The sequence below is a fragment of the Capricornis sumatraensis genome, chromosome 15, assembly GCF_032405125.1.
Source record: "Capricornis sumatraensis isolate serow.1 chromosome 15, serow.2, whole genome shotgun sequence".
NCBI classification, from domain to species: Eukaryota; Metazoa; Chordata; class Mammalia; order Artiodactyla; family Bovidae; genus Capricornis; species Capricornis sumatraensis.
The window spans coordinates 39,963,987-39,980,002 of record NC_091083.1 but is presented as its reverse complement, the minus strand read 5'-3'; the positions used below and the strand labels follow the sequence as shown (position 1 = coordinate 39,980,002).

General features: G+C 46.4%; 1 protein-coding gene across 1 annotated transcript in view; it reads right to left on the bottom strand.

Annotated features, from left to right (window-relative positions):
* The window catches only part of MKX (mohawk homeobox), a 64,312-nt gene extending 51,221 nt beyond the window's left edge, over positions 1-13,091 (bottom strand). The window contains exons 1-4 of the mRNA XM_068987832.1: positions 12,904-13,091; positions 11,093-11,252; positions 2,160-2,313; positions 1,394-1,729 (exon numbers count right to left, since the gene is read on the bottom strand). Of these exons, the coding sequence (XP_068843933.1) occupies positions 1,394-1,729; positions 2,160-2,313; positions 11,093-11,252; positions 12,904-13,091 (838 nt within the window). The remainder of the gene's footprint in view (positions 1-1,393; positions 1,730-2,159; positions 2,314-11,092; positions 11,253-12,903) is intronic.
* Positions 13,092-16,016: the final 2,925 nt, after the last annotated feature.

Below are 16,016 nucleotides of genomic sequence, written 5' to 3'. Positions count from 1 at the left end.
TTTTTTTTTCCTTTTTCTGAAAATAAACATTCTGAATTATAAGTTCTGGTCTGGCCACACCAGTTAGGTATTAACAGATAGTTTGAACTTTTTTGTTTTTGGCTAAATTATCTTTTATTGTATGTTTTACTTCTTCCTAGACACAATTATTACTTACAAGCCTATGTATTTCTGAGCATCTGGAGATGTTTTCATTGTCAGATTTGGAGATACAAACAGAAAATGGGATTAAGTCATCAAAAATGTATTGCAACATCTTCTGAATTCTCATAGATAGTGTATCTTGTACATATTTATAGACACTTGAAAATCAGATTTATGACTAAATAACCTTAAGGATATATTCAGCAGGCCAACTTTAAATGTCTTTATAAAGCTCTACTGTTTATATATCAGGCTTCTTGATATTCTAAGGACTCCAGGTAGTAGTACAGCCATAGTATTTAGCATAGAACCTAGTATATCACAAATATTCAATTACTGACTGGTGTGTAACAATAACAGTAACAGCAGCCTAGCAGTAATTACACTCCTCGGACCTCTGGTGCAGGCTCAGCTGCACTGCTGATCTATAGAAGAGTCATTAGCTGTCTGTTCTTCGTCTGGGCTTTCTTATCTGTGACATAATACAGCTGGACTCCACACTTCCTGAAGTTAATTTGCGGGGGAGCATTTCTAAATCTCACTGCCTGGCATTTTCAGGACATGGACTCTACCTGTACCAGATATAGGGCACACACAATCCTCTGTCCTGAAGCAAACTTGCTCAAACACTCTTTACATGCAAAGCTCTGGGGGAATTGAAGTCAAGACAGAAAATTTTACCAAGCTTGCCACTCCATCTGAAAGCTGAGGACAGGTAGAAATTGATTCATTTTTTCTGAACTAAAAGTAAAGATTTCAAAGCTATTTATCAGCCCTACCTGTGCTTTTCAGAAATAAAAGTAAGATTTCCAAAGCAATTTAAGGCACTTTTCCTTCACAAACATCTCACCACCCATGCTAGTTTATATTCATTTTCCATCAATATAAGCAATCAAATAATTTAAGAGAAAAGATAGAATGCAAAATATTTGCATGGCTAGTTACGATCTGGGACATTCCTCCATTATAATTTATTCTTAAAGCCAACATTTATCTCCTCTAAGTATGTTTATTGCTAAGATTGAAGATTTTCACTGAGGATGAAAACTTCCCAGTAGACCATCATCTGCTAATAAGAATATCTGCTAATGAAGAACAAAATGAAAGGTTTCAAATTGAATTATGGGCCACATGTGCAAATCTGATACGCAGGCTATAAAAATTATGTCTTGACACCTGTAGAAAGAAGGCCGTCTGCTGCAGCCTTCATTCTGTTTAAACAAGGTTATCACGAAAAGCACAGACTTACCTGTGCGGTAGACAAAGTTGCCTTCCGTTTCTGACGACGAGGGAGATACCAACTCTTCCTCAAATTCATTGGAACTAAAAGATCCCGAATGGTTTCTTTGCCTTGTTTTTCCCATCATGGCCGCATTTGTGACCATGACATGTCTCAAAGAGTCATTAAGGTAACGATTCAACAAGCTGCTCTTGTATTTGGGGGGCGATACGTAGTCCTCATTGGCTCGTGACTCTGGCCGTACTCCAGCCTTTATGACTGAGCTCTCACTTTTAATCACGGGATGGTGAACTGGATTACTATAGCCTCCGTCATTCATGTGGTTTCGTGGAGGGTTTTCTCCATCTAAGAAGGAAAATACCACTAGGTAGTTCTTACACGTACTTTTCCCCAGACACCCAACTGTTATATTTAATGATTTAAAATATACATATAGGAAGAATATTTAAAGTATGTAAAGTTATCTTTGATATTTAAGATTAATTTTTAGGCAAAGAAAAGCAGGAATCTAAGTAATTTCTCCCTTTGGTATTTTAATGTTAATAAACGTCACAGAAAATGTTATTCTGACACATGATAAATCTATGAACAAGAGGAAACAGCCATAATCTGGTTGGTCATTTATAGTATTATAAAAGTCAAGTTACTCTGTGCAGTAAAAAAGAACCATTATGACAGCATTATGTTTTGTGGGATCGACCTTAGAAATAGGAATTGAGGTGAATGACTCCTTACAGAGGCAGAGTAAAGAAACCAGATAAAAATATCAACAAACCTTCAGAACAGGAGTCATCACTGCTCACACTGAGCCGCTCAGCATTCCCTTGAACATACTTGTTGTATAACTTTATTCTTAAGGCCCAGCTTAAATCTGGCTGTCGAACAGTATTCTTAAGCCGACGTCTTGCATTAGCAAACCAATTTGACACCTAAAAAGGTTTTATTTCTCAGTTAACACAACATAAAAAATTATCCATCATACAGTTACTTTCCCAGAAAGGACCTAAGCCTCTCTTATAATCTCTGATCATTACATATTCTCAGACATTAACAGTACTGGAATTAATATCTGTTCATTCATTCATTCAACAAATGTGCTAAGCCCTCACTGTACAGACTGAACACTAGCTATATCCTGGGAATAAAAACATATTAAAGGACTCTGCCCTAAAATTTTGAGGCTAGTGAGAGGTAGGAGAATACATAGATAACTCTAAAATCTATTCACTATTGCCAAGACATGGAAGCAACTTAAATGTCCATCAACAGAGAAATGGATAAGGAAGATATAGTACATATACATAATGGACTATTACTCAGCCATAAAAAAGAAAAATGCCATTTGCAACCACACGGATGGACCCAGAGATAAACTAAGTGAAGAAAGTCAGAAAAAGAAAGACAAATACCATATGATGTCACTTATATGTGGAACCCAAAAAATGACACGTGAACAAAACAATGAAATAAAAACAGAATCAAGGAATACATATATTTATGTCTATAATGGAATACGTATATGTCTGTAACATATAAACAGAATATATATATACATGTCTGTAACATATAAACAGAATACATATATATGTCTATAACAGAATCACTTTGGTGTACAGCAATAATTAACACATTGTAAATCAACTATAATTCAAAAAAATAATTCTAATATAGGAGAGAAGGTAATTGGCTTAAGATGCATTAAAATAAAATGTTACAGCAGTGAAACAGAAGGAGGGGTTACTTTCATGTGACTCAAGAGTTCGTGAAACTAGACTTTGAAGGAATATGTCAGGGATAATGGGGGGGAGAAGTATGTTTCCAGTACAGACTTGGAACAACAGAAATCAAATTACAGAGACATTATGGGAGGTAAATAAGAGGGAAGAATTAGAGATGTCGTTGAGTTATCAAATTTATGTAAGAAGAGAAGACAGTGCCATTCTGAGGAAGAAAGAATTGTTTGAGGGTGAAATGATGGGTTTGGTCTGGGAACGTTTAGCTTGAGGTACCAGAAGAGCATACAGGTGAAATGTGCCAGTGAGAAAATAAAGAGGCCATCTGAGATTCAAGGGCAAGGAAGATCAGATTTGGGTCAAATGCACAGAAGTGAGAGCTGAGGTTGTGACAGTAGATAGAATGAAAAGAGAGTCAAGGAACAAACCCTGGAAACCTCTAGCAATTAAGGAGGTAGCAACTGGCAAAGCAGAGATAGAGCAATCAGACAACCAGAGAGAGAAAAAGGCAAATAACACCCAGCTTTAAGCTAAAAATTAAGTGCTTCTAAATAGGTGATGGCAAAGAAATGAATACTGTAAAATACAGTTAGTTCCATTGTTTTTGTTTAAGGTGCTGCTGGATTTCTGGAGGGCTTCCCTGGTGGCTCAGATGGTAAAGAATCTGCCTGCAATGCAGGAGACCTGGGTTCAATCCCTGGGTCGGGAAGATCCCCCGAGAAGGGAATGGTTACCCACTCTGGTATTCTTGCCTGGAAAAACCCTCGGATAGAGGAGCCTGGCAGACAACAGTCCATGGGGTTGCAAAGAGCTGGACACAATTTCTAGAGGCTAAAATGACACTTGACATTTCTTTTTAAATATCATGTTCTCATCCAAATATATAGATATTAAAAACCTAAAAAGCCAATATTTGCCTTTAAAAGGATGAAATGTGGGAAGAAGATTATGTCTTTCTGTCAATTTTTTCTATAACATGATCCCACAGTATATTAATGGTTTGTGTGGTGGTACTTGCTCTGGAATTTCTTTTTTTTTTTTTTTAATACTTAGTCTATAAATACACTTTTTTTTTTTTGGTGCATTACTCAAGCGTTAATTATTGAATGAACCTGTGGTGAATCCTACTTTTAAAAAAAAATCTATAACTCATCTTCTTTTTCCCCCCATGGGTAAAACAAGGTAGTCTATCCCAGTTTATATACACATAAACCATATCATACATAATATATATATTCAATTCATATATAATATACATATGTTCAATGTTAACCTACCTTTGTGTCTTAAGCAATGATGATTGTCCTCAAATTTATGAGCAGTGGTGTAATTACCTCACCATGGCATTTCAGAAGCCTTGGACACCACCAACCACTCTTCCTGCCAAACTGTGCTATTATTACTATGGTTTTAGCCCGACTTCAAATTCTCCATCTCCTCCAGCCTCTACAAACAGAAAACTCCTGAGGCTATTCATTCAACAAATACACACTGAGAAGGTCTTGTATGCCATGGTGTTAAGTGTTAGGAATGAATAAACTTCGTCCCCTACACACACAGAAGGACTAGCAGTGAAGAGATTGATAATGGCACCCGGGTGAACCTGCACTATGGAGGTATGAAATGCCTGGTCAATTTTTTCTCAAACCTCTCTCGATTCTCCAGGTCATGGCCAAAATGTTCGTCCATGTCCTTGTCAGTACTAACTGGAACATTTAGAACATTATTTTTTGAACTTCCTTATCTTTCTTTCTGCCCACATGAATGGATCTTACAAACCGCCATCAAATTAAAGTGATGATGCACTGTTATGATTTAATTACTTAAATGATACTTAATTACTTAAATCATACTCAATCATACTCAAATCCTCATTCATTTCCTGGGCTTCCTTGGTGGGTCAGAGGTTCCCTGGTGCGTCTGCCTGAAATGTGGGAGACCTGGGTTCGATCCCTGGGTCGGGAAGATTCCCTGGAGAGGGAAATGGCAACTCATTCCAGTATTCTTGCCTGGAGAATCCCATGGATGGAGGAGCCTGGTGGGCAACAGTCCATGGGGTTGCAAACAGTCGGACATGACTGAGCTATTTCACTTTCATCCTCCAACTGTAGTGTAACAGAAAGAGCCCTGGTTTCCTTTTTTGACTTTGCCAAAAACAGGCTGTGTGAGTTTAGATAAGTCATTCAGCTTTTCAGAATTTCATGGTTCCTGACATCCTTGCCAGCTCTGGAAAATCCCATGGACGGAGGAGCCTGGTGGGCTGCAGTCCACGGGGTCGCTGGGAGTCGGACACGACTGAGCAACTTCACTTTCACTTTTCACTTTCATGCACTGGAGAAGGAAATGGCAACCCACTCCAGTGTTCTTGCCTGGAGAATCCCAGGGACAGGGAAGCCTGGTGGGCTGCCATCTATGGGGTCCACAGAGTTGGACATGGCTGAAGTGACTTAGCAGCAGCAGCTGCAGTAGAAGCAGTCACTCTACTGAAATATTGAACACCTCATTTTTACATCATGTAGTTAGTTCTCAGTTCAGTCGCTCAGTTGTGTCCAACTCTTTGCGACCCTATGAATTGCAGCATGCCAGGCCTCCCTGTCCATCACCAACTCCCAGAGTTCACCCAAACTCATGTCCATCGAGTCGGTGATGCCATCCAGCTATCTCATCCTCTGTCGTTCCCTTCTCCTCCTGCCCCCAATCCCTCCCAGCATCAGAGTCTTTTCCAATGAGTCAACTCTTCGCATGAAGCAGCCAAAATATTGGAGCTTCAGCTTTGGCATCATTCCTTCCAAAGAAATCCCAGGGCCGATTTCCTTTAGATGGACTGGTTGGATCTCCTTGCAGTCCAAGGGACTCGCAAGAGTCTTCTCCAACACCACAGTTCAAAAGCATCAATTCTTCGGTGCTCAGCTTTCTTCACAGTCCAACTCTCACATCCATACATGACTACTGGAAAAACCATAGCCTTGACTAGGCGGACCTTTGTTGACAAAGTAATGTCTCTGCTTTTGAATATGCTGTCTAGGTTGGTCATAACTTTCCTTCCAAGGAGTAAGCATCTTTTAATTTCATGGCTACAATCACCATCTGCAGTGATTTTGGAGCCCCCCAAAATAAAGTCTGACACTGTTTCCACTGTTTCCCCATCTATTTCCCATGAGGTGATGGGACCAGATGCCATGATCTTAGTTTTCTGAATGTTGAGCTTTAAGCCAACTTTTTCACTCTCGTCTTTCACTTTCATCAAAGGGCTCTTTAGTTCCTCTTCACTTTCTGCTATAAGGGTGGTGTCATCTGCTTATCTGAAGTTATTGATATTTCTTCTGGCAATCTTGATTCCAGCTTGTGCTTCTTCCAGCCCAGCATTTCTCATGATGTACTCTGCATATAAGTTAAATAAGCAAGGTGACAATATACAGCCTTGATGTACTTCTTTTCCTATTTGAAGAGGACTTCCCTGGTGGTCCAGTGGTTAAGAAATCTGCCTGCCAATACAGGGGACGTGGGTTCAATCCCTGGTCCAGGAAGATCCCACTTGTCTCAAGGCAACTAAGACCATACATGGCAACTACTGAAGCCAGAGTACCCTAGAGCCTGTGCTCTCAAACAAGATAAACCACTGTAAAGAGAAGCCTGTGCACCACAAATAGAGAATAGCTCCTGCTCACCACAACTAGAGAAAGCCCATGCATAGCAACAAAGACCCAGAATGTCTAAAAAAAAAAAAAAAGAAGAATGCAGGACCAATCTGAGATTGTTTTGAAAATTTAACATTAGCCATAAGCCTTGCAGTTGATAACTGCATACATATCTCAGCAGACACATTCAATATTAAGCAAAAGCTATGTCAACACGGAGGCAAAATCTTGCAATATAGCAGATTTCACCAAATGATACATGACTATATGACAGGAATTTGGAACGTCTACTATAAGTGTATGGCTTCCCTGATAGCTCAGTTGGTAAAGAATCTCCCTGCAATGCAGGAGACCCTGGTTTGATTCCTGGGTCAGGAAGATCTGCTGGAGAAGGGATAGGCTATCCACTCCAGTGTTGTTGGGCTTCCCTCGTGGCTCAGCTGGTAAAGAATCTACCTGCAATGTGGGAGTCCTGGGTTCTCCTCACTGGGTTGGGAAGATCTCCTGGAGAAGGGAAAGGCTACCCACTCCAGTATTCTGGCCTGGAGAATTCCATGGACTGTACAGGCCATGGGGTCGCAAAGAGTCGGACACGACTGAGCGACTTTCAATTCACTTCACTTCACTTCAGTTAAGTGAAGGGAGTATTGACATCCAATTACTAAATACAGTCTCAAACTCTACTTGCATTGCACTCTGTATTGTTATCTGAAAAAAAAAAATCATTTCACTCTTATAATCCAGAAAAAAATATTTTTTGAATATACATGCATAAGCAATGGGAAATATTGAAACCAGGTACAGCCCCCATTTGCCCTTCTTTGAAAAACTTCTTCAGAGTCAGTTATTGCCTGGGTAAGCTCCACATCCTACAATAACACAAAACCCCAATCACATACTTGTTATTCCACAATAAAGTTGTTTATATTTTGAGAGTAGAGAGTATATTTTTACAATGTTTGAACAATAGTCAGTCATAGGAAATAAGCACAATGGAATTGTTTTGGTTGGTTAAAGTCAAAACACGTGCACAAATCATCTTCCTGTTAATTTTTTATAAAAATCCTTATATCTTATTAGGAAGATAGCAGATTAATAACACAAACAGTTATAACTAATTAAGACAAGTTGACAAGTCTAGTGGGTAGAAAAAGATGAAGTTTTTGTAAATACCTCTCTCTGCTTCATCTTCCAGGGATGAACAAAATGTAGTCTTGTTTAATGTCCTTTAGAGCTTCTATTTATTGGAAAAAGTAACTTATGTGATCCTAAAACATTCCCTCCATTAAAGTTTCAGCTTTTTTCTTTCTAGGCTTAATGGAGATGACCGATCAGGTTTTATACCCTTCAGAGTAGCAAAATAAGGCAAAAGCACTTCTTATGAAAAGTTTGAGAGTTTGACAACACAACCAAAAGGGAAATATTAAGTGTAAAAGAAATTTTCAAAAATATGACACTCTTATAGTTAATGAATAAATAACTATGCTGACAACTTAATATAAATTAGGAGAAGCAGAGACAAGAAGTATTATAATAAACAAAAAATACAGTCTGGAGCCAGAAATAAAGGAAAAATTCCATATTTGTCTATAGACATAAAATATGACATATTTCTAGATAAACCAAAAATAATGTCAGTTACATGCTTGTTCTGTAGAACCAGCATATATCATTAAATATAATTCATTCATTTTCTGCTGCTGTCCATGTATTTCCTACAATGACATAAATTTTCAAACCAGAATATCTTCCTTTGATTTCAAAACATTCTCCAGTTTTCAGAAATATGTCTGGGCAAGTCACATGGTGATTCCAGCAGTATTCCCCCATTAAAACCTATTCAAACACGTATGAACGGTTTACTACATGGAAAGTACTGGACTAGGGTGAAATGGGAAGATGAAGATGGATAAGACATGATCACTTGAGTGAATAGGAGAAATTGATTCAATGTGAGAACCTGACTCCTGAAACAAGTCTAATTTCCAGGGCTCAAAAAGCTTTATTCAGATCACAGCTTGACATTTTTCCCCCAGAAGTAAAAGGCATTGATATAATTTATTTGGTTTCCACAGAGCCAAAATTTGCTTTGGATGTTTAATACATGTTTGACTTATACAAACTCCTTATATTCATAAATATATATTTTTCTTTGATAGACATTCCATTGTGCCTAATTGAGAATAACTAGATCCAAACTGAATGCTATATAAGGGTCCCTTGGTCATTCTATACATTTTGAATTTTTCCATTTATCACTTTAATGTTTTAGAAACTAACTTCATTTACTATAAAACTTGAAATCATTAAATGGGTATCAATTATAATTATAAACAAGTATCTCTGCCCCATTTAAAAATTACATATTTGTGTGCATTTTATTTTCTGAAGACTATAGTGTAATAGAAAAAATAATGGCAAAAGTTTTCATACATTGAATAAAAACTTCATGTAAATTAGAAAAATGCAATAGTTTTACCAAGATCTTAACACAAAAAGAATTGTTAACTGCATTTGAATGACCATTTTAGGTAGTAGGTAGAAAACAATTTGATTTTGTATTAAAAAATAACTATTTCTATTGCAGCTCAAAAAACTACTGCACATAAAAATTTAAATGTCTCTGCTAATGACAAATACATTTCATGTTTTAAAATGTCCTAACTATGTCATAAACATTTTTTGCTTTCTATCTGAAAGAATGGCAAGTATTAAATATGGAACTATATAATCAATAATCTAATGCTTTACTGTTGACATCAGAGTGAAATATTCATACAGCTCTATAAAGTAGTGTATTTTCAAAATAAATAACATACCAGTTTAAACTGAAATCTGAACACATGCATTTGTTTTCTTAAGTCAAGTTTTTCTGATTGGAATAATTTATTTAAAAACTAATTTTGAACATCACTAGTTTATGTTAAAATAAAAAATCATAGTTTTATGTTAAATGTATATTAAGCCAAGAACACTAAATTAATTTTCCCCTCCAGTACTGCAGCAAATCACTATTAATACTATTGCCTGTTAATATAAAGCAAAACAGATGTTTTTCTCTACAATCATACTCTGAAAATAAGCAGAAAATGCATATTACAGTTTTAATAAGGCTGAATACAAGTCAATTTTCATGCTTTGTCAAACTTTCTAGTAATTCCTAAAAGGACAATCTTACACTCTGGAAAGAAATCTTTGTTATCTAATAGTTAAATATTCCCTTTTATTTTGGGGTTCTCACTATAACTTTCATGGAATGACCAAAATTTCACCATGCAGTGATGCAGGGCTACTATAATGCATGCGATTTCTTGGCTCATTTAGCACCTCCTCCTCCTCCTTTTTTTCTCAGTTAAATGCTTTGTTTGATGCATAAAAGTTTATCTTACTACATTTATGAAAGAAAACTTGTGTGATGGAAAGAGCATTTGATATAGAATTACATTATTTCCAGGCCTTCCCTACCCCTAGGAACACAACTTCTTCCTGCCTTGATTACATCATCTACAAAATGCTGATAAGTGTTCTACCTATTTCCCCAAGCTTGTGATACGGTTATGGAGGGGAAAAACTTGTCCAATGTAATTCACTAGATTGGCAACAAACTCACACGCCTTCTCTACACTTGATCAAGTAACCCTACCATTTGAAATCTGCCTCTTCTTATCCTGAGTAGAAAGATAAACAGCGGCAAAACTGTGTGGATTCTAGCTAATGCTCTGGGTGTCATTTATTAAAAAAGAAGAAAAAGAAGAGAAAATCCCAAATCCACTTCTTGCCTTTCCAACCTAGCTCTGTCAGGAATGGTTAATTTAAAAGTTATCCTGTACTTGACCTTTAACATGGGGCCCTGATGTGGGGTGTCTTTCTGCCTGGTTTTCAAAGTGTGGTGTGGGGCCAGCAGCTTCAGCATCACCCCAAGAACTTGTTAGAATGCAAATTATCGTCCTCGCCCAAGGACTACTACAAACTCCGGGTGGGAGTCTGACGCGTACACAAGTTTGAAAATCACCGCGGGGCTAGTAGTCCCATCCGTAGCCATCTATACTTGTATAGAATCCGGACACCTTCTCCTAAGTCTGCACTTGACTTTTCACTGCCCTCCTTAACGAACACCACACAATCCCTCCTGGACCAAACAGAGATAAGATGGGAGGAAACCCGGAGGCTCTTCCCGCATTAGAACTCTGCCCTGTGCCGCCTCGCATCATCCACAGGCCGGAGGAGCATCCGAACCGGCCGATCTCGGCCCGTCCTTCCCCAGCAGCCGGGAGGAGAAAGGCGGCTTGCGCCCCGGCCCCACCAAGAGAGGGGCAGGGACTCGTGGCCCCGATTACCTGCACGAGCGTCATCTGCGAGCCGAGCGCCAGGAGAATCTTCTCTGTCTTGGTGGGATACGGGTTGTCGCGGTGCTTGTACAACCACTGCTTCAGGGGCCGCGCCATGTCCTGCAGGGCCTGCCGCTTATGCCGCACCTTCCCGCCGTTCTGCCGGGCCCTGAGACAGCGGGAGAGGAGGGGCTGTGAGCCGCGCCCTCCTCTGCGACCCCGGGGGTCGTGTCTGCACGCGTCTCAGCCTGCATGGACCCCTGTCACACGCGCGCGGACGTGGAGGAGGCATTGGCGGTGCCAGAGGGCGGATGGCCAGGGAGTCACAGGACAAGGCCACCAGCTTTATACTGAAAGGGGGTGGGGGTGGAGAGGGGAGATCCTGAAGCCAGAGGCTGGAGGATTAGGTGGTCAGATCTGCTCAGCAGGGCTGTCCCCGCTAGGAGCCCAGGCCTCGCCGGCCGTGTACACTCTCCAAGAACGTTCTTTCAGGGATTCAAGCCCGCCACTGGGGCTTCCCGTCGTCTGTGGTCAAAGGTCGCCACTGGACGGTGGGAATAAAGCGAGAAGGTGATGGCCGGCCCCTGCCCTTGTTCCTCTGAAAAATCTCCCTGTATTCTTGGATCCTCTGGGTAAAGGGGAAACTGTCCAAGAAAGGGTTTGTGGAGGAAAGATGCTGAACCGGAAAAAAAAAACAAGTAACCCAAAACACTGTTGGGGACTTTACACGACATAAGGAAGAGCTTAAAAGTATGGACAGGTCTGTCCCACCTGCTAAAGTAAAAAGACCTCAGGAAGAGCTTTTTTCCAAGGAGGGAGAACGGGCCGGGGTGCTGGGCCCTGCGCTCCTCTGCGGCTCCGGGAGGGGTCGCCGCGCCGCCGCCCGCGCGTTCTGGCCGCTCCGCGAGCACGCGCGCCTGCGCCGCAACCTCCAGGGCTTTTGCCTCTTTAAACTCTTTGAAATCCAATTCCATCCGTGAGGACTGGTAGTAACATTTTGACGAAACCCGATCTCTACTTCACTAACAGGCAACGCAGCAGAACAAGCAGCTGATGCAATCTCTCAGATGGACCGGCCAGCACGGCCGCCCGCCGCCCCTCCCCCACCGCCCCACCCCGCGGGGCGCTCCCGGAGTCGCCCGGACGTGGCGGGGCCGCAGACGGCCTCTGCACCGGAGCAGCTGGCGGCCTGCGAGCTCTTGCGCGCCTCCCACCCCGCCCGCAGCCCTCAGCCGGCTAAACCGAAACCCAGGCCCGCGGCACCCACCCTCCGGGCTCGCGGCGGGCTCCGCCGAGCCGCGCACGCATCCTGGGCGTCCTGCGCAGAGCCGACCTTCCCAACACCTTGGCGGATGCAAGGCCCTGACGTGACACAAGATGGGGAAGCCCGCGGGGCTGGCTTGACCGGGGGAGCCCCTACTGCCTGACCCTGCCCGGTGCTCGTGCATCCCCAGCAGGCCTTTCTGCCTCATCCTCAGCCGCGCAACTGCATCGCGGTCCGGAGAAGGGCAGTCACCCCCACCCCCACCCCCATCCCTGAGGTTCAGGCTTCGGAGCACCCAGGGGCGCTTTCAGGTGACCTCCGTTTCCAGCGAGCCTCTTTTGAGCTATTCTGACGAATCGATCCCCCACCCCACCCCCATACTTAGAACTAGTATCTTAAAAGGAGAGTGCGTGAAACCGGGTGGCGGAGACCTGTCCTCCCAGGAAACTCTGGGCCCCTGACCCGCAGGCCCGGGTTGCCACCAACGCGCCCCCGTCTCTCTATCCCCACCTCTCCCGGCAGCCGGCGGGCAGGGGCCCCGGGAGAGTGAGCTTACCCGGTCCTCCGGTGTCTCAGGCCCAGGTTGTCCTTGAGGGGCGGGCCGTCCGTAATGCCCACTTCGGGGCGAGCGTGGGGACTGTCCAGGACGCCGCCGTAGGGCCGGCCGCCCCGATCCCGCTCCGGAGCCCCGCGGTCCTCAAAAAGCACCGCGCCGCTGAGCTTGTTAAAGACGATCGTGTTCATGGCGCGGGCAGGCAGGGGCGCGCGGCGCGGCCGCAGCGCCTTGGGACCGGGCCGCCAGGAGCTCCGCAGGGCTCAGGTTCTAGGAGATAAAGATGAATCACATTAATCGCTGAGAGTGCTCATACTCCGGAGCGTCCCGAGTCTGAAGCTGGCCTTGGCGCGGGGCTGCGGAGCCCAGGGGAGGAGTGACGCCGCGGCACCTGAACCCGGGGACTCCCGCCTTCCCCTACCTGGTTACATCGCTCCCCGGTAACCCGGGTCACCGCCCCCGAACACTCCCGGGACTGGTACCCACCCTCCTCTCTGCCCCGGCTTCCCAGCCCGCAAGGAATGTCAGCCAGAAACAGTTTACCCGCCTGACAAAGGAAAGTGATTCCTAAACAAGCCTTCCAGAGTTGGTTTTAATCTGGATGAAGCACACTCCGGAAAGCGTGGGAGGACAACGCGGGGCCGTGCGTGATTATTCAATCAGAATCGGAGACTAAAGCCTCCCAGAGCTCCCACTCGGGCTCGTCAGGAAGGGTTGGAAGAAAGGAAAAATTGGGGGTAACACGAACGACCTCATCAGCCAGCCCCAGTTAATGAGTCCCAGTGCATAACAGGATTTCAGGGATTTGCTTGTTTGCTAGATCCTGGGTGGTTTGGCTGAAACCTCTGCGTCCTTTTTTTTTCCCAGCTACAGCTCCTGGGGGGGGGGGCGGGGAGGGGCGGTGAGGGCAGGGAAAGTTAGCAGATTCCACAGATAGAAAGTTAAGTGGCCTCAGGGAGTTAAGCGGCCCTCCCTCGAGGTTCCTGCCACCCCTCCCGCTGCTCCGGATGCGCAGGGTTCGGGCAGGTCAAAGGCGCCTGAGTCCCGGCCCTCCAGAGCTGGTTGTCAGCGCTGTCCTTTTCCGCAGCGCGGGAGCGAGCCGCGAGCTCGGAGTCCTTTCCCTCCCACCCCTTTCTGGGGTCTCGGGGAACCATTGTAGAAGTTGCAAAAGGTGTTAAAAGAGCGGGGGAAAGGCGTCGCGGTCCGCGCTCCATAGAGCCTGCGGGGAAAAGTCCGTAGCTCACCTCCCGGGTCGAGACCGCTGGGAGCCTCTGCCCGCCGCGCGTGAGCCTCGCGGGCCGGTCTGCGCCGCCCGGGAGCAGCCGGGTGGCTGCCCGGAGGCGCGCAGCAGCCCCTGGCCGCCGCACCTCCTCGCCTCGCGCCTGGTGAGGAGGAGGGTACAGCTCGCGTGGCTTCCGAGCCGCCCCCGCTTCGCGATCCGCGTCCCCTCACCCCGTCCCGCCCGCCACCCCCAGGCACACACGCCGGGTGCCCACGCTCGCCAACGCCCCCGCCCCGCCCTCGGGCCACCGCAGCAGCGGCCACGCGCGATGTTTAGGGTCGTGACCGCAACGGTTAAACTTCAGCTTGCGGGCAGTGTTCGTGGAGAGGTGGAGTCAGACCTCTGCCGGCTGCCGGTTGTACGGCAGGGCCGAGCCCTCCCGCGCACACAGGTACGTCTGGGGTTCAGACAGCCTCAGCGAGCAGCGGGGAAAGCGGACATTCGCGCTCGCAGCCCATGTTCCCCTATCCGGAAGCGCCTTGTTTTTCTTTTACAATCTGTGCGCTTAGTGATTTGCGTCCAGGGTCCTCTGTTTGGGAAGCACACTCGTTCCCGGCCCGCGGTCTGTCCCCACCTCAGCCCTGTCCTTCTGTGTGCGACGGCGTGTTTTCCCTGGCCATTGCGCCGCGAGGTTCGCCTTGCCGACCCTCTCCGCTGCCCCAAGCCCGTAGGTCCCCACTACAGATCCCAGCGCGGCAAAGGGCCGAGAGCTGGGTCCCCGACGTCAGGGGTCGTGTGAACTGCCGCTCCTAACCCTCCCCGGGGGGCCCCGCGCGGTCCCCATTGCCGCCTTTCGGATCCCGCGCTTCCCCACTTACCCAGATTCACTCCACTGTGGCTTGGGGAGAGCCCTCCCTTCGGATCCGCCTCGCCCAACCCCCGCGAACAATTTTAAGCAAAGGGGGCGCAACCAGGTGGACTTTCCGACTCCTCGCAGACCCTCCAGCCAGCCTCGGCCGCCTCCACCCCCCCGCCCCCTTCCCCGGCGCGTCCCCGAAGGACCTCAGAGGGAGGTGGGGGAAGGGCCGGGAGCTCAAAGCGCCGGGCGCAGAGGGAAGGGGCTGCTAAAGAGGGGAGGGAGCCTCCCTTCCCGCGGCCCTGCGCGGGGACGGCGCGGCCGGGTCTGTACCTGTCGCGGTGGGGCCCGCGGCCGGCGGCAGAGCGGCTGGCTCTCCCGCGTCGAGGCTAGACGTGCTCCCATCCCCGCCGCATGTTTTCCGCGCGGGCTCCGGCGCGCTCACCGCCGCCACCGCCAGCGTCGCGGCTTTATTTACCCGGACCGGCGCGCGCGGCCCGGGAACAGGAATAGCGAGGCCTTCTCATGTTTCCTGACTGCCCAGCCCAGCCGGCGAACATCCTGCGGGCGCGGTATACACGTTCCCGGGCCAGCGAGAGGAAGCCACCGCAGGGACCTCTGTTAACCCTCGCCGCAGAGGAGCTGCCGCAGCCGGTGCCGCCGGGGATCCCCAGGCCCGAGATTCCTATCCAGCCGGGCCCGGCTCCCAGATCCCTCGGCCTCGCAGGCAGAGAGCAAAAGAGGCGATTTCCTTCTCCCTTCGGGGAGCGATTGGAGAACATGCAGTAGCTCCCGGCTCAGGCTCTGGAGCCGAGCGGCTGCGGTGCGCATCCTGTGTCCTCGCTGGCCGGAGCGCCGGAAATTTCGCCACGCGTGGCTAGGCAGAAAAGGGCCCTGCGACGCGCCCCCCACCCCTGTTTTCCTCTCGCGATGAGCTGGAGTGAGGTTAGCTAGAGCTCGGTTTGTGCCTCTAACGCGTGAGAGCGGATCGCAGAAGGTGTTTGTGCCCTTTTCTCGTGTCCTTAGGCTTCTGCGGTC